This window comes from Chionomys nivalis, chromosome 3 (assembly GCF_950005125.1).
Source record: "Chionomys nivalis chromosome 3, mChiNiv1.1, whole genome shotgun sequence".
Lineage (NCBI taxonomy): Eukaryota > Metazoa > Chordata > Mammalia > Rodentia > Cricetidae > Chionomys > Chionomys nivalis.
Genome location: NC_080088.1, coordinates 1718206 through 1737666, shown reverse-complemented (window position 1 = coordinate 1737666; position 19461 = coordinate 1718206). Strand labels below are relative to the sequence as shown.

At 45.0% G+C, this 19461-nt stretch overlaps 1 protein-coding gene across 1 annotated transcript in view; it reads left to right on the top strand.

Annotated features, from left to right (window-relative positions):
• Pcp4 (Purkinje cell protein 4) overlaps positions 1-19461 on the top strand; it is a 59008-nt gene that overhangs the window by 24138 nt on the left and 15409 nt on the right. Inside the window, exon 2 of the mRNA XM_057765833.1 lies at positions 2834-2885. Coding sequence (XP_057621816.1) covers positions 2834-2885 — 52 coding nt within the window. The remainder of the gene's footprint in view (positions 1-2833; positions 2886-19461) is intronic.

Genomic DNA, 19461 nt, shown 5'->3' with positions numbered 1-19461 from the left:
ACCTATTAAATGATCCATCAATCCATCCACCTATCCATCCACCAGCACCTCCATTAATCTATCCATTTATTGATTCATCCAATTATCCATTGATCCATCTGTCCATTCTTCCAGCCACACGGTCATTTGTTTCAGAATAATTTAACTCTGGTATTTGTGCTATATATAAGCTCAAAAACCTCACAACCATCCTACACTCAGACCTTTATTATTGGTCTGACTACTTCTTCCTATAATCCAAGTGTTCTCGATACTTAATCCCCATGGGTGCCAATGAGGTCACATTAGCCTTAAGACATGAATTCCGTTCTTTGGTTTCCCTAGCTGTGGTGGTGGCTCACATGTGGCACATAGTGCGAAGAGACATTCTTGCATATTGGCTAAGACCAGTATCTGAGTACCTGGCCTCTGGGTATAATCCTGGCTTGGCACTTCTCAGCTTTGCCTTGTGCAAAGCTCTGCTCTCTATCGTAGGACATAGTGGGCAAGGTGAGGCTGAAGAACTGATAGGAACACGCACCTCATTAAAGACAGTGTCAGAACCCACAGAGCTGGTGGTGTCTGACGGTCCCAGGTCACCCCATGGAATAGGACAGTAAACCTGTGAGGACCAGACTGTGGGGACCTGGAAGCTTCTGGGAACTCTCCACTGCACTCAGTCTTCCTTTGAAAATGTCACCAGGATTTTAGGGATGTGTTTTTTTTTTTTTTTTCCTGTCAGGATCATTTTCTTATCTGAGACGGCATCTCTCACGACATCTATCACCTCCATTTTGTTTCCATTGTGCAAGAGTCGACATAAAAACCCCCATCTTAGAAATCCTGAAAGAATGCCTCTTTTTCTTCCCTGTGCACATCTCATTCAGTCTTCCCCTGGTTCTAAAATGTGATCTTTTATGGAGCTAGGTGGCATTTGTGGCACCTGAAAGGTACGGGTATTTAAGGCATTTAAAAATGATGGGCCAGGGCCTGCACCCTCTTTGTGCTTGTATCCCATTTAATTTGTCTTCATTCTTCCCCGAAAAATCTCACCTTTAATGCTGTACAATTTCCCTCTTATCTTCATCCATCTGTGAATTATTCAAGGAGGGGCTTAGAGAGTGGGCTGGCTCATACCTGGGGTGGCGGCTGCCTCCCTGATCTGAATGGTTCAGTTTCCATCAGGAGCCACAAACTTACCAGCTTTGTACGAGAGAGGACAAGCGTTGGTATCAAATTAAGGACAGACAAAAAGAAATGGCTGTTGGCACCTGTACATTTGCTCTAGGCAAGGACTGTGCTCTCTGGCTTAAATTAAGCTGGCTGTGTTACAGCCTCCGCCAGGTAGGGGTGAAAGCCGTGGCAGGAACAATTGATATCAGGCTGGGGGTCGAACAATGGCAAGCCTATCACTATGGAAACCCAAAAGTTTCAAATTAAATATGAAGAAGGGGCCAGCTTTCTGTGAACTTTCCTGTCATCTCGCCTTTCCCCCTGGTTCCTTTCAGAGAAGTGCTTGTCTCACAGGGTGGAGCACAGCACCGCTGACCTTTAAGCTTAGCAAGGATGTGGGCTGAAAGTGTTGGTAACATACTGGGGGGGGGTGCCCTTCGGTGTGCTCTCTTAGGTAATCATTTCCTCAGGACAGTAAGCATTCGCAGGAAGTTCAACTGTATTGACATCCATATTTATCACTGATTCTGTTTGTTTACACTGCTTAGAATCCGGATAATCCATGTTCTTCAATCATCATTGACCAATGACCCCCAAATTCCTTATGACAACACTGAGCACTGAAAGGCACTGGTACCCCTCCTAGGAGATTGTTTGTAGGATGGTATGGGCCTCATGCATGAACTCCGATGTCATTGTGACTTCTTAGTGGTCACTTCTGGTGACTTGTCTCTTCTGGTAGCTGTCTGTCTTTCCAAGACCCCTTTACTGTAGTTATGTTACAGTGGTAATTTCCACAGGACACCATTGGCTCCATACTTCCTACCAGTCCCATTTCCTTCTCCTAGAAATTAGAGCCATTGCAGCCTCTTCCTGTCTTCTCAAACTGACGCTTCCTGACAATTGTCCAACTCTTGGATTGACAAGATGCATATTCCTCCATGCATCAAAATAACTGCATAAACCATGATAAGCTTTGAAGAGACAGGCTTTCTGTTTATATATATATATCTTAAGAATGCTCAAGGAATCTCCCAGCCTGAAGCAAATCTAACCTTAAAAGTTATTTCTTCATACTGAGTTTAATTAGGGATGACTAAAATTTAATATATGCCTGAACAAAAATGTCAAAGAATAAAAATGGTATTAAAAATAGCTATAAAAAATAGGTATAAAAAATAATGTTTTTCATACTTCTTGCCAAACTGGACAAATGGAAATCCCTGGGACAGGCATAGACAATGATAAAGTGCATCAGCAGTGGGGAGGAATGAGCAACATAAGAGTCCCTACAGTGAACTTAAGAGTCCCTTGTGCCTGGTGTGAGAACACAGTGGTGCGAGGCCAGCCTCAGCAGCCCTGGGGTTGGCACGCAGCCTTGGCTACTTTTCTTCTGTTTGGATGGGGTTATGCTCAACGAACAACCCTCACCATCTGGCTTTTCATGCCGCTTCTGAGTGGTCTTCAGCCAGCAGTGGGCACTGGCAAGCCAAGTGGTGGGCAGCTTCACCTTGCTGGGAGTCACTGTTTCGTGGTCTCGCCAGCACCATGCTTTAACTTTCTAAGTTATGGTAACTCTGAACTCAATGCTATATGAGAGATATTTGAATGAACAGAACAGATGAAGATAGTCCTAAATATGTCTGATCATTTATTTTTCCTTTCTTAAAATGTTTTTCAGAGACAAAGCGCTGGAGCGACCAACGGAAAAGACAAGACTTCGGGAGATAATGGTAAGACGACTGCAAAGGTCCTGCTGCCTCCCCACCCCCATCTGCGTTTCTCTGGGCATGCATAACTTTGAACCGTGCCCTCAACCCAAACCAGCTTGCTATTTGTACCAGTGCTTTGGTTTCGAGTGGCTTTTAGCATCTCACAGCGTGCCTTGTGGTCCATCTTTGCAAAGAAAAGCCAAGCAAGCTAAATGTGATGCTAAGAGCCGTTTCCCTCCCAGAAGAGAGGACTCCCATTTTGGGCAACATGTTAATTACAATGCAAATATAGTTCTCTGCTTTCTTCATTAGGGTTGGTGAGAATCCACCCGAGTTGTTGTGAGGCTAAAATGAGATCAAATGAGATAAGTGCTTTGAAAACTGTGAAATGCTCAACTCTTGGAAGGAGGGAGGGGAACTGGGCTCTGCCCTCTGGATCACTCAGAACCCAGTGGCGGTCTCTGCGGTGGTGCTGGGGCAGGGCTCTTGCTTTTACTGCAGAGGCACCCTGAAATAAAACCACAGGGTGCTGGGAGCACACACTTCCCTTCTCTCCAGGATTCCCTGGGAACAATCTTCAGTTGTAGGAATAAACTTCATATTTTTATAGAAACTAAAGACTGGTTTGGAAGAACTGGATTTGGGACAGAGGAGACACTGTGTAATAGTGAGCCCCTTTCCACACAATACCCGGGGACTACAATGTTGTTCTGAGGATGCTAGATTCTGGATGTTTAAATTACAGAACATGGTCTTCTTTTTGGAAAAGTTCTATTGCCTCCAACTGGGTGGAAGGGAAGCTGGTGTCCACCAATCAAAGTCTGGATAACAAATGAGACTCAATGGGAAAACATCCCGCTGTACTGTCCTGGTCATGGCCAGAGCTGTTGAAGTGACGATGACCTTATCAGAGTGGAGGATGAGAAAGAGGTTGCTGGGTTTTCCTGAACCTGAGGATGCCTCATTTTATGTCCAGAAAATTTCTGCCTCCTGTGCAGGACTGAGGGAGCATGCAGGACACTGGAAGGAGATCAGAAAGTTGAGGGCAGGGCAAGAAGGAGCTGAAAAGGGAGGAAGAAGGTTGACGCTATTGGTTCTAAATGAGGAAGGGCATCTGTGTATCACACAGAACTATGCCTCACTGAGGCCTCCGCTGACACTCCTGGTCACACAGGTATATCCACCTGTCAACTGAAGTTTGTATCCACAACTTCTCACAGCATCAGGACTATGGTTTTTAGAGTCCACCTATCCTCAGGGTCACCAACCTGTTGTTATAACTTCACTTGTGATTTTAAGTATGCCAAAGACCCCCAGACCTTTAGTGCATATCGGCTTCACTAGAGATGGTCCCTCATCTGGAAATGAAAGTGGAGCAAGTTTTCAAAGCTTGCTTACTAATAAATAGGAATAAACATTCTATATATCAATTCAAGGGACTCTTATTTATGAAAACTTCCTATTTCCAAAGCATCAGACCTATCTAGTTCAGAGAGTAGGGGTGTTTTATATCTCTTGCTGATGTCTGCCTGACAGAGACCTGCCGAGTTTTCCTGTCTGCTGATGCATGCCTTTCACAATGCCCCATGATGTGCAGCCTCTGGAAAATTCCACCGTGTACCTGGGAGGGAACACGATTTTAAGAAGGGAATAAAACCTTTTATTATCCAACTGCATCCTTTATAATCTCTTTTATGAGATTGTCCCTACCCCACACTTTTAGCCTCCTGTCCCTGTGTGAGCCCTGGATACCCGAGTAGCCTGGAGCCAGATGATGAGGCATGGTGGTGGCTGGGTTGGCACCAGCTCTCCCGTGACCCATGCACCTGTACACACACTGGCTTCTCTTGCCGTGCCACTGGTTCTTTGGGGCATGTCTGCATGCCCTGGGCTTTGCACCACAGTCGTGATTGGGCCTTATGGAGGATGCACCTTTCTATTATTCAAAAACTGCAATTTCTGCCAGCTTTAAAAAAAATGATTCTTGCCGGGTGGTGGTGGCGCACGCCTTTAATCCCAGCACTCGGGAGGCAGAGGCAGGCGGATCTCTGTGAGTTCGAGGCCAGCCTGGTCTAGAAGAGCTAGTTCCAAAAAGCTACAGAGAAACCCTGTCTCGAGAAAAGAAAAAAAAAGATTCTTAGTTTTTAATTGTTTAATAATTATTTAACTTTTTGAGTTAAGAGTTGGTTCTCATCGGTAGACATGGAGTGAGCCTTTTTTGTGGAGATATAAAAATTAATCAAATGAAAAAAGTCAAGATACTATGAATAAGGCTTTTTATTATATAAGCCTAGATCTTAAAAGAGATTTGCTTCTAAGTAGCAAAAAGAAATTAGAGATTATTTGATAATTATAGGATGATGGCACTGTTTAAATCCATATTATTATAAACAAAATATACCTTACTTCGAGAAAAAGCTGCTTACATATATTTGTGTATGATACAGTATTATTATATTAGTAAGCCTTTTAGAGGCTTTTATCTCTGTGAATGAGCAAGGACAAAGGCTGCAGTGCCCAAAAAAGACTGTGTATAAAATGTCCCAGGAGCAGAACAAAATTCCCTGAAGAATCTAAGTTACTTAATTTCTTAGTCTCAAATTTCTGGATCTTGGATTTTCTGTTTTAGCTTAATATTAAATCACATTAAAATTCAACTTATTTCATTCTGTCAGAGCAATTATCAGGGGAGATCTATTATGTTAATGTATGTTTCCAGTTAATATCCAATGAAGCTGCCTACACGTGTTAAAGGAGCAAGGACCCACGAGAACAGACACGTGCAGCATGAGACGCCGCAAGGCTGTGAGAACCACGTCGCAGTCCTCAATTTTCAAAGCAAGACTTCCCAGCTCTATTAGTGTTCACAAGCCAACATGCTGTTTTTCTAAATACGGATTTTGTTGAGGTCTCTGTTTGAAATAGAAGGCCATGACAACTCTGGGAGCGATCTGTGGGTCCCGACGCTTTGAAGGTTTGCATCAGGAAACACGGGTGTAGGGCATTGCCTTCTGGGCTTGGCTGACGCTGGCTACTTAAGGCCGTGCCTAGAGGGCTAATAGCTAGGGATAAGATGTCCAGAAATGCTTGTCACTATCATCATAACGTCTATTGACACAAACAATTACACCTATCCATTTCTTAATGTCCCGGACACCCCCTCACTCTCCTGAGATATCACCCCACAGAAACCCGTGTTCCCCTCGTTTCAAAACCTTTAATTAAAGCTGTTCATTTTTAATTTTTATGTGTGTGTGTGTGTGTGTTGGGTGTTGTGCACATGAATTCAGGTGTCTGCAGAGGCAGAGATAAGAGATGCCCTGGAGCTGGGGTTACAGGTGATTGTGAGTTGCTTGGTAAAGGCCCTAGGAATTTAGCTTACATCATCTGGAAGAACAATAAATGCTCATAACCACCTCACCTCACCAGTCTATGGTTGGTAGGTTTTTGTTTTTTTAATATTAGGATTTTAATTTCTTTGGTGTATACATTCATTTGTGCCAGTACATGTGTGTGGAGGGTCTACCCCCACCTTCTTTTTTGAGACAGAATTTCCCACTGCCCCTGGAGCTCACGGATTTTTCTGTTGGCTACCCAGTGAGTCTAGGGGACTCACCTGTTTCCTCATTACTTTGTATACATGATTGTATCACCAAGCCTAAAAAGGTCACACGGGTTATGGGGATTGAACTGTGTCCCTTGTTCAACAGGCACTTTAACAGTGGAGCTATCTCTTCAGCCTGGCATTGGAATGTGGATAATCTAGAGATTTCCATGTCTCTATGGACAGAGCTCCTGGGCGGTCTGCTGAATCAGGCCCTGGGAATCACAGCCCTTGATGTAATTTTCCACCTCAGTGAAACAATAGTTTATGGCCCCAGTGACAGATCTTTGCAGTCTAGACAGCAAAATTCAATCCAAACATGTTTATAAATACAGATGCCATCTGAATGCACATAGCTCGGTACTAATCACCTATTTATCCTTGCAAAAATCATATCTCTTTCCTGTATGTTTGATGTGTGACCTGATATTGGTCACTCAGAGAGACCTGGCTTAAATCTCTGTGCTGACAATGGAAGCAGAGAGACACTGGGAGACAAGCAGCTGCGGGGAGGGGCGGGACAAGCAGCTGCGGGGAGGGGCGGGACTTCCCATCGAAGGAGAGATTTATGAGTAATAACCCTTCTGGATGGCTCTGCTGCTTGCCCAAAGCTAAATTGAGTTTCTAAAACTGGGACAGAATTCTCCTGACTTCACCGAGCTATGATGAATTTGTTTCTAAAGATTTCGCGTGAAGAGTGAAAAGCAGATAAACCCACCTGGTTGGAGAAGAGAGCAGCTCCCTGCTCTGAAGGGCAGTGTCTGTCACTACTTGGGGGTCACCCTGGAGTTGGGGTTTCTTTAGTGAGGGCAAATAGTGCAACACAACCTCAGGTTCGGAATCCAGAGGTGCGCCTCTTCTTTGGGGTCGGGGCTGTCACTGAGAAGTTTCTGGTAGCTGTGAGGATGTGCAGGAAGGCAGGACTTTCCATGGTGGCCTGCCGCTGATGATGAGGGAAGTGCTCTATTGTGTTAGGTTCTGTCCTCTGCCTGTTTTGAGTACAATCCAAATAAAAGGAATTCAAGTTTATTTTACCTTTACCTATGAGAGAATCCACCCCCTGGTACATAAGAGAATATTGTTCTTATTTTTCTGCCGTCAAGCAGGTGGGGAGAGCCACGTTAACACACATAGACATGTATACACTGAGCATGAGGGCTCAAAGACGTGGGATTCTCACATGCTTGCCTAGTGCTCTTTGCCCTATCCCCACCCTTATTTTAATGTCGCCCACTAGCCAGCAGCAGTCTTTTCTTTGTTCTTGGTGCATGACAGGTTATCACGACCCACATACCCACGTGGGCTGATTGTGCCTAGGATCTGTTGAATCCATCACCATTTGATTTGTACAAGCATGTGGTGTGAGGTCACATGTTCAGGGGCAGGCAAGCGGTGACAGAGGACTCACATCCATGCTGAGGAGAGAAGACCATTGTTGGAAGATGCTGTTGAGGTGACATTGTATTTGTGTTTAGGTGTGATCTCTAGAAAGGCGACTGAACAAATGTCTCCAACTCTGGGTGCTTCTCTGTGTAACCTGGCTATGCTCGACTCTACATAAGGTGTGGAGACAGGGAGGCCCAACCTGCCTGGGATGCAGCTTTGGGGAGTCAGTTGGTGTTGGGAGTCACGGGGCAAGCTTACCAATGCATTTGGAAGGTGGGTAGAGATTGGACCTCTAGCTCCACCGAGGGGCTCACTCCACACACATCTCAGTTCAGCTGAGATTCAGGCTTCTTTGAAAAGGGACAGTGACAACCTTAAGTACACCTCAGAAACTGCTTATAACCCAGACTGCACCTGGCTATGGAAAACTCCCCTCCACGAAGCCATCAGGTTCCTCAGTGTGTGATATCTTCCAGGCCACTGAGCCTTTTCTCTCTGCTGCTGCTGTAGTAAAACCTGTCCTGCAGAAGCTGGGAGCCCCCCCACCCCCCGCGCAGGAGGACTGGGAATGCAGCTGTGCATACCATAAAAAAACAGAGAAACAAAAAACAAAAGAGAAAACATCAGCGTGTGGGGTGAAAATCAAAACACTCTGGTCTCTAAGCTTTTTTTCTTGGTCCATTTCCTTCTCTTTTCTTATCTGAAACAGTTAATTTACACACACACTGAGAATTTCTGAGACTCAGGGATGAGTCCTTTGTGCTATTGGCTCGGAGCCCTCTACAGAATCTGTATTCCGGGAGGAAAGGATGGATGTCCAAGGTTGCTTCTAATATTGATCCAGATGGGTAAAGAATGAAATTGGAATTGCTTATTAAGCCAGGCCTTTGAGCATCAGGGTCTGCAAGGAAGCCTGCTTCACGCGTAGCATTGTTGAACGAGTGGCTGATTCCCTGTGAAGGTTGTCTCAGGGGTTTGTGCTGACCGGATTTATTGCCATCGATCTGAGTTAGCAGAAGGAATTTTAAAGAAATGCTTTGCCCTTTGAGTTGAGCAGTGTAGTGACTTTGATACACAAGAATCATCTTAGATAAACTCAATGTTGGTCTTCTTTGGAATGAGTACATCTGATATGTTACTAACCATATAGAGGATGGTGCAGGCCTCATCCTCTATTCTTCTTCCCCTTCCATCTTCGTTCCTGTTCCCCCTCCCTCCCTCCCTCCCTCCCTTCTTTCCTTCCCTCACCAACTTCCTTCCTTCTTCCTTACCTTCCTCTCTTCTTTCTTTCCATCTTTTCCCTTTGACATTGAACATAGTATAAGAAGACTAGACTAGCTGAATATCAAACTACATTTCACATCATGTGCATTAACGACAACCTGAAGTGATAAATGATGCTCAAGATTGCTGTTAGAGATCTTTCTAAGGCCACAACAATATTATATGACCTGGGAAGATATTGATCTCTGCCCTTTGGAGCTCTTTCCCAAACAGGAGACAGTAGCTTCAAGCTACTCTTATGAATTATTTGGTCAAATGAAGAAAAATGCAATAATTTAGACATCTCAATGGACTTTCATTTGTGGCTCTAGGGTTGGGCACCACCTCTGTCTATGAAACAGCACACGTTAAATGAGCTGACTAGTTTTGTAGACAGAAGGGCTATTGGAAGCAGAGCAGATGGTGGCTTGGTTGCTTTAAATTTCATTTTTCCATAGGGGTTAGAACAGAACGAAGCCCCTCCCAAACTTTGCACCCCGAACTGTTCTGCTCGGGGATTTGACTACAATTTCTCTTCTCATCTGGGGTCAGATGATACCTTATTGTTGCTTGTGATGTGGCTGGGCTGGAGCAGACCAGCTCCTCCTCTGTATCTGATCCCACAAGTTGTATGGAAATAGTATTGCCTGTGTGCTTGCAAATCTCTCATTCCCCACCCCTACCCCTGGTAGGTGAAGCAGTCCTAATCTTATTTAGAGAATTGATTTTTTGCAGGCAGCGGTTTCCTGGAGGTGAGAAGCGGTTTATGCTCCAACCTGGGCTATGTAAAGATAAGGTGGTCCAGATGCGTAGGCGTCACACTAGGGAGGTTTGGCAGAGAGTAACAGACATGTGGAAATGCCGGGGTGCCCCTGCAATATCAGCTCTCAGCAGGCATGTGGAAATGCCGGGGTACCCCTGCAATATCAGCTCTCAGCAGGCATGTGGAAAAGTTGGGGTACCCCTGCAGTATAGGCTCCCAGAAGGTATGTGGAAATTCTGGGGTACCCCTGTATATCAGCTCTCAGCAGGCATGTGGAAATGCTGGGGTACCCCTGCAGTATCAGCTCTCAGTAGGTACAGTGTCTGCTGTTCTTTGAGAGTGGGTCTCGCTCATGGGCCAGATCTACGTTCCCAGCTAATGTGCAGGATTAGGTGCAAGCCTGGCCACCACAGTGTTTCCAGAGGCAGATGGAAGTTGGTCTACTCCAGTTTCAGGCTCTAGGAAGTAAGGCTCAGAAACAGTAAGAGAAAGCTCTCTAAATAGACCTTTGGGGAAAGCCCTCAGGGACTGTTGGGAACTTATGTAAATTCCTCTCAACTAAGTGATTAGCTTCTATAGCTTTCACAACGAGTAACAAGTCAGTTTCTGATCAATATTAATTAATCATGAAGACTAGGCTCAGTATTTTTCTCTATCCAATCAAGAAATGATATTTCAATTTCTACAGTCTTATTCTCCCCTAAAAGGGGGTTTTCCTGATTCAGAAAGTGACCAGTTTTCATTAGATTTAGGCAGGCTGAGAACCAAGTTATGTGTCAATCATGTTTTTAAGAATCACTTCAAAATGAGATGGTAGAATCTTTGGCACTCTGCTAAAATCGAGTCCAGTGGGCTGGCCCCAGCACCATGACTTTGTCTTGTAGGTGGCAGGGGTGTGCAGCTGTCCACAGAGCTCTTATGATTATTGCAGAGCCCATGGGAGACATAGAGCAGGCTTTGTCTTGAGTGTCCAGCAAGTCCACCCAGGCTCCAGTTCTGGAAGCTTATTCCTGCTTGCTCCGCTTACCACCCCTCTTTCCCTTTCTGTTGTTCATGAAGGACAGGGTCAGTGGCATTCGCCGTAGGTCTCAGTGAGGCATGGAAACTTGTCCTTGTTTAATATGATTGAGCAGAACATCAAACCACATCCTCTGGGTGGAGGGGCTTTTCACAGCCCGGCTGTCTGCTCATGATGGACATCGTTTCTAAATTTTATTTTTTGAAAAAGGAACCACACAATGATCATGTCAGAACCTGTTTTCACTGTGTCACTGCTAAGTTGCTGCCTTAATTCAACATAGAGAAAACGAGAAATTTCTAGGCGTTAATAACTAACTCAACAAAGTTAAATGGGTGGTAAAAATGATTTATTATTCACTCAGAAAACTGCACCAAAGTGTGCAGCTCGATAAACCCAAACCCTGAAATCCACTTTAGATTCTTGTGAATCTTCCTGGACCATGCAAAACATCACCAGGTGGACTCAACAAACAAACAAAATAAGTAAATAAATAGAATCAAGCAAGAGACTGAAAAGATGGTTCATTCATCCAGTAAGATGCTTACCACACATGTATGAAGACCTGAGTTTGGATGCGGAGTATCCATGTCAAAGCTAGGTGTGCAGCGTGTGCCTTTAACCCCAGCACTGAGGCAGAGACAGGGAAATCCTTAGGGCTTTCTGGCATGGATGAATTGGTCGGTTCCAAGTTTGTTGAGACACCCTGTCTCCAAAATATAAGGTGGAGAGTAACTGAGAAAGACAGCAGACATTGACCTCTGACTTCCACAAACGTGTGTACACACATGCATGTGCAGCTGCCACACACTTGTGAGATACACATGCCATACACATAGACATACAAACATGATTATATGTATACCACACACACACACACATACTTATTGCAGTGGTGGAGTTGGTAGGCACACCCAGGCTTGACTGGGTGACTGGAAAGAGTACAGAGGGCTGCCAATGAACTTGAGAAAGCAGAGAGGATCACTGAACTTCAAGTTTGGATGCTGATTCTTTGGCTATTGATCACACCTAGATAGACAAGACACTCGCAATACAGCCTGGTGCTTGCAGAGCTCAGGGTCAAGTTGATCCCCGCATGATCATTCCTGCCGCCCTGAGAGAACTCTCCCTGAAGAGGTACAAGTGGCTCCTAAGCCAGAATCAAATGCTACTCAGACAAGAGCTTTCCCAGAAGAAACTGAAAAGCTCACAGAACAGGAACGCATTCAGCACAGGAAAACGCCAAATCAAGGAAAATGGAAGGAAATATTAATTGGGTTCTCATTAATTTCCCAAATGAGGCGCAGCAAGCCTGACTGCTATTTTTATTTTAATGAGCTTGGCAGAGACTGCTGGATCCCTGAAGGTGCTGGTTGTGGCTTTATTTGATTTCTTGCTTGGATCACACCTTGTGGTAGATTAAAGATGGCTACCAGTTACCACCCAGCAAACTTTGCATCTGACCCCGAGAAGTTAGCAAAGTGGATGCCACATCACCAAGTGATGTCCAGCCTCACTATTGTCAGCGTCTGTTTTCCTGCTTGGGAGTCATCCACGGAAAAAGCCAGCTGCTATATAAGAAAGGCAGCTTCTTTGGACCTCCAGGCTTTGAGGAGGCCTAGGCCAGCGATATAGAATGGCCACATGTATAAAAATCATCTACTCATGGCTATCTCAGTCATTGATGAAGAGCCATGATGAAGAGGGCCTCAGATGGGCCACTTTGCTTCTCTCATCTCTTTCCCTCTCCCCTCCCTTCCATTCCTCACTACCCTTCAACCTTTCTCTTTTCTTCTCCCTTTCTCTTCTTATGCATCCTTTTTTTCCTTCCCTTCTCCTTGTGTATCTTTCCTTCTCTTCTTTTACTTTCTTCATTCACTCATTCATCCATCCGTCCATTCAATATTCTCTTGTCTACTGTGTACTACACTCTAATCAGAGCTGGTGATGAAATATTGTAAGGGAGCCGTGTGTGTGTGTGTGTGTTGTGTAGGTATGTGTGTGTTTGTTTGTATGTGTTTGTGTGTGTTTGTGAATGTGTGTTGTTGTGTAGGTATGTGTGTGTTTGTTTGTATATGTGTGTTTGTGTGTGTGTGTATGAGCAATCTGTAATGGCAAATATACCTGTTGTGGTCCCAGGAGAACACTGGGAACGCTGAAGGATACTCTGAAGTACCTCTGCTATGAAGGGACTATTTGCAAAGGTGTGTGGCAGAGCCAAGAGAAACAGAGGAGAGAGTGTGCCATCTAAGACTTGCCATGAGATTTTGTGGGGTGTTAGGGGTGTTTACCACAACAACTCTGGGAACAGCGTCACCACTACAACACAGCAGAGATGTGTGGGGCTACAGGATTTAGCAAATCAAGTTACAGCATGTTCACCCAAAGTTCAATTTCAGATAAACTTAAAAAAAAAAAAAGTTTTCAGGATGCATATCATGCAGTGTTGGGGATATAGTTCTACCAAAAAAAATTTTGCATCTGAGATTGAAATTTTACCAGGCATTCTAGTGTGTGTGGCAGCTCCAGGTTAGAGGGAAGGAAGAGTATAAACAGGTTTTCTGACTACAGCTAGGGCCACCAACTGGAAAACCTAACCAACACCTTAGAGCCACTGTCAGGAGGAGGAGAGAGAGGGTTGGAGAGCCAGAGAAGAGAGGACACAGGAATGGCTGTCTTGGCCCAGGGTCCATGCTTAGTTTCCCACAATGCACTCCTGCCTTGCGCTCTCCCCCTCTTTTTTTAAACACTGATTTTTCAAGCCAAAGAGACCACACTCATGTGGGCTGGTATCTTAAAGGCTCTTGGCTGAAGGAGCAGAAGGAGCTCCCGCAGCAGGCATGGGTCTAGTATAAAATTTAGAAAGGCGACAAAGGGGGATATCAGGTGATGGGCAAGGCTGAATGCAGGCAAAGAACACAAAAGTCTGAGGAGGGCATAGAGCTAATTGTGTTTCTACGTTTACCTCTGTCATGTTTTTCCTCTCTCATTTTTTGTGGATAACTGCATATAAATATATACTTGATCATGAAAATACGAAATCTTGGTAAAGTTCTATGGTTTCTGAGTGGCTTTTTTCAAACCATAAGAAGTTTATTGAGATGTGTGGGGTTAGGAATGGGTTTGTTTAGAGGCTACATTAATCTACCTGCATGATGTTTCTTTAACACTATTTAATGAGTTTGTGTATGTACCTGGGTGTATGCATGTGCACCGTGTGTGCTGCATGATGTTTGCAATTGGCAAATTCATTACAATAATATCTATAAAATCAGGGATGATTATTGATTATCTTACTACACAAATAAAGCATAAAAGCAGGTACAGCCGGTCCAGGCCTGACTGACATCCTTCCGTTTGATCTCTATGATGTTCCTGGCTGGCCTGATACACTTAAAGGAAGGTTTGTTTTGCAAGGCCACATCTTGCTGTTCCAAGGGCATTCGTCTGTCGCTGTGCAGATGTTGGAGCATTCCTAGTCTTCCCTTTGAGCCCCCATCCCCACTTATGCAGAGATTATGCAGGAACAGAGGAGCAAGGTAGCCCAAACAACAGACCCTAGTGGATCCCAGGCATCTGAGAAACATTGCCCCAGCAGGTCAGGTTCCTCAGAGCCTGGAGGAAAAGAAGAGCAGCTTCTAGACATCTGTGACTGAGGATCACAAAGACCAAACCCCATGTATGCCTAGAGAGCTCAGTATCTGTGGCAGGAGTCCACAACCAGTGTACACAGGCTTTTAGCAGAACTGCCTTCCATAGACTGAGAGAGAGCATAGCCTGCTCCTGCTGCAGGGATTTGTGGGTAAGCTGTGCTGGCCCACAAGGAAGTGGGAGGGGCACTATTGGCTGCTGCAGTGAATACTACCATGCCTCCTGTGCATAGCCTCCTGTGCACAAGGCTGAGCAAGGGTGTATTCAGCATTCATCTCTCCCAGTCTGCTGCTAAGGGAAGGGATGTTAACATTGGCCTTGACCTTGCTGGGGAGGATGGAGGAGCCATCTGTTCTCCTTCAGGTCCTTCTTGGCTGCCTCAGCTCTGAAACCTTGATTTAAACTTCTCATTAATCTGAAAGATCTGCAGCTTAAAGACACAATAAATGGCCACAGCTCTCTGTTAATCAACCGTATCTGTTTTTAACCTGGTCCCTCCTCCTCACCACGATGCTAAGAATTGTGTTTTCCTATACCATGGTGAGAAAAGAAAGAATAGGACCTCGTTTGTTATAAACGATGTCTGGAAGGTTCAAACAGTGACAGAGGTGGTCAGTGAACTGAAAATGAGCAACTTATTAACTTGATTTTTCCCGGCATTAATTTGAAGATTTATTAGTCTTGTTATTGTAGTTCAGAGATTGTGGGTTGATATTCGGTCTTTCACTACTTTTTCCTCTGCAGGTAGGTTTTCAAATCTTTCCAACTTTGCACAGTCGTCTGTTCATGGTACACTGTTTGGGTTGACTTTTTTCTATCACATCTTTTTGGGCATTATCACTATGATTATTAATAAAAAAGACTCATTATTTGCATATTGCTAGATTTCATTAAGTGAGGTTTAAGACATTATATTTCCCAGGTGATAGCCCAGTCACTAAAATTCTTGCCTTGCAAGCATGAAGACCTGACTTCTATTCCCTGAACCTATGTAAAAAAAGGAAAAAAGCCAGGCTTGGTGGCACTCACTTTTTTCTTAGCCCTGGGCGGTGGAGACCGGAGGGTTTTGGGGATTCACTGGTAAGCTGGTCTATCCTATTTCATAAGTCTGGAGCCAAAGAGAGACTCTGCCTCAAAAAAAACAACATGTATAGTACCTGAGGAATCCACTGTCTTCCACATGTGTGTACATGCATTCACACATATTCCACATGTGCATGCTTGCATCCACACATATACATATACATATACACATATACATATACATATACACACACGAGCACACAAGGTTATATTTCCCTTGGAAGTTACCTTCCTCCCAGTAACTAAATATGAGCTGCTTCTTAGCAACTCTTGAGGTTCCTTTGGAGTCTGGACCTGATTTTCCTATTAGGCAAGCTTTCCCCCTTTTTTTGTTGAGATCTGTGTGGACCATAGATTAGCTGACATACAGATTGCTGCGAATGCATTCATATCAACAAACAGAGGCCTCAGTTCACACAGGTTTAGAAAACACTCCTTGCAGTCTGAGGTTGTTTTGCATGTGTGCCCTGTGCTGGTTTTTAGAAAGCACTCCTAACAGTCTGAGGCTATGTTGCATGTGTGCCCTGTGCTAGTTTTGTGTGTGATGACTTCCTCTTCTCTGTTTCTAAGCACATTCTCCCTCCCTACCATTCTACCACTGCAGACGCCGCAGATAACTGAAAATTGAACCGTGCTCTGGCATTCATTTAGGAAGCAGGCTCCTCAGATATCAGAGATATTTCTTTGCAGCTCATGCTGATGGGAGCAGAGTAATTTTTGTTCCAGCCCTTTCTATCCCAGCCATCTTACAGAGTCAATTGTCTCCAGGAAGACTCTATGTGCATCAACAGAGCCTACCCCCATCACACAGCATCACACCATGTTCGGACCACAATTAGCTTGCGATTTCTTGGACTTCAAGTTGCCGTGTTTCAGTGTGGACATAAACCGTTGGCAGTTTGAATTGATAAGTGCTCAGCAAGGTGCAATTTCTCACCAGTCCATAAAACAGAATGGATTTTTATAGTGAGCTATGACAATGAGTTGGGACATCAGAGATGGCTGTGATGCTATCCTTGCTGATTATCAGGCACCTGCTGGTCTCTGCCAGAGCCCTGGCTTCTCTGAGCTCTGTAACCATTTCCTAAGACTTTCTCAGGGACAAATGTTCAGACCTCTCCTAGTCCATCTATGGGTTTGCTGTCACCATACTGTCCCCTTCTCTCCAGTGCAGGTGCATTTCAGCAGATGGCTCTCAAGTCTCCATTTTCTTCTTTGGTTATTACCTTGACTATAGCAGGCTGAACCTGCTTGCCCTGAGGCTTGGCCAGACCACTGTATCTGACTTTTGAGTGGCACCCAAAGAGATCATGCGTCAGAATCCCAAGCTTCCTTTGTCCCTGTTATTCCATGCCACTGAACTTGTTCTAGATTCCCCCATGATAGACCATTGCATCCCTTTGGTCTTCATTGTCTTCAGAGGAGGACAATGTTCTCTCCTTTCTCATTGTGATACTTTATTGATGGAGGAAGGTCATTGGTTAATTAAAAAAGAAACTGCTTGGCCCTCATAGGTTAGAACATAGGTGGGCGGAGTAAACAGAACAGAATGCTGGGAGGAAGAGGAAGTGAGCTCAGATGCAGGGCAGCTCCTCTTAGAGCCAGACGCGATGAAGTAAGCCGCCAGGTCAGACATGCTGAATCTTTCCCGGTAAGACTGGTGCTACACAGATTATTAGAGATGGGTTGATCGGGATATGAGAATTAGCCAGTAAGGGCTAGAGCTAATGGGCCAAACAGTGTTTATGTGAATACAGTTTGTGTGTTGTTATTTCGGGGCATAAGCTAGCTAGGCGAGCAGGAGCTGGGGCGGCAGGAACACAGCCTGCAGCTCCTACTACACTTTATGAGTTTATGACTAGCTCTCCTCTTTCCCAGAACACTCTAGAATATTTTAATTCTCCTTTCCTTCTTTTCATGTATACATGTCTGTGGTATATGCATGCATGCATATGTGTATCCATGTTTTTATGTGTGGTAACATGTGTGTGTGTGCATGCATGTACATGTGCACATGGAGACTCCGGGATGATGTCAGAAACCTTACTCAGTTCCCCTCCACCAATCAAGCTCAGGTCTTAAGCTCATATCGCAGGGCCAAGGTTGGTCTAACTTGCCAGCTTACTAAGGGGATCCTGATTCTAACTTCCAAGGCTGCAGTTATAGATAAGCCTCTGCACCCACAAAGCATTCTATTTGGGTTCTGGTCATCTTAATTCTGGTTGTCTTGCAAGTGTGGCAAGTACTCTAGCTGCTGAGCCATCTCCCAGCTCCTGAATTTTCTTTATTTTTCTTTTTCATGCATCAAAGGAATGTTAGATATGAGCCCATGAAGAGACATGGCAGACGCAGTGGCGGGGAAAGAAGTGGGGGATAGGGAGTGCCGAGCTGGGGCTGTCAGTGAAGACACAATGACAAATGGTTTGTAAGCAATTTATCAAAAATGGGAAAATGGGAGAATTTGGTCTAAATTTTATTCTTCTGCCATCACTCACACCACATACAGGCACGTGCACACACACACACACACACATGCACACACATGCACGCACACACATGCACACTCACACATGCATGCACACAGAAGCATGTGCACATTCTTCTCCCACCACTCACACACACACACACACACACACGCACACACAAGCATGCATGCATTCTTCTCCCACCACTCACACACACGCATACACTCATGCACGCATACACATGCACGCACACACTCACGCATGCACACACACAAGCATGTGCACATTCTTCTCCCACCAGTCACACACACGCACATGTACACACACACGCGTACACACACTCAAGCATGTGCGCACTCTTCTCCCACCTCTCTCTCTCTTTCTCTCTCTCTCTCTCTCTCTCTCTCTCTCTCTCTCTCTCTCTCTCTCTCACACACACACACACGCACACATGCACACACACTCTCACACACACACACACAAGCATGCGCACATTCTTCTCCCATCATTCACAACACCACACCCACAGTCGCTATCATGCCATCTGCTTTGTGTTGGCCAGCTCTTCCTGCCCTGGAGTGTATTGATAAACCCAGTGACACTCCACTGAATAAAACTGCTTTGCCCTCCCCTAGCAGCAATCCATCACAAACGGCTTCTTGGGTGGGACCTTGTGATCTTTTCTCTTCTCCATGCTGGGATTTTGTCTGACTCAACCTGCACTAAAACAACTCCCCAATGACCTCCTGCTCCACCCATAGGTCAATGTGCCACACAGCCCTCACCAGACAAACTGTTTGCAGTAGGCGGTTAACACAGAGACCCACAAGCAGACAGCATGCAGGTGGTGAGAAGGCCTGCAGCACTCAGCCATAAACAGGAGTCTTTAGTAAACCTCTTCCACCAGGGTTCAGGGTTCCATGTGGAAGCAGAGACAGGAAGATCATAAGAGCGAGAGGTGGTGGAAGACTTTGAGGAGACAGTGCCTTTATACACGACAGGACTGGTACACATACGAACTCAGAGATATGACAGCATGCGTGAGAATCCATACGAACTCACAGAGACTATGACAGCACACATAAGAATCCATACGAACTCACAGAGACCATGACAGCATGCGTGAGAATCCATACGAACTCACAGAGACCATGACAGCATGCGTGAGAATCTGATCTTTTATTGCAAAAACTGCATTTCCAGTTAGCTGACTGCTGAATGTGTAAAAGGGTGCCTTTTCCTGGACATTACTCTGATCTGCATGCAGTTTTTCAGGGCGGATCCATGACCACCATTCAGATGAGTACAGGTATAGACAGCAATGTCCCACTGATCACGGATAGAGGGGGCTCCTCCCATGGCGG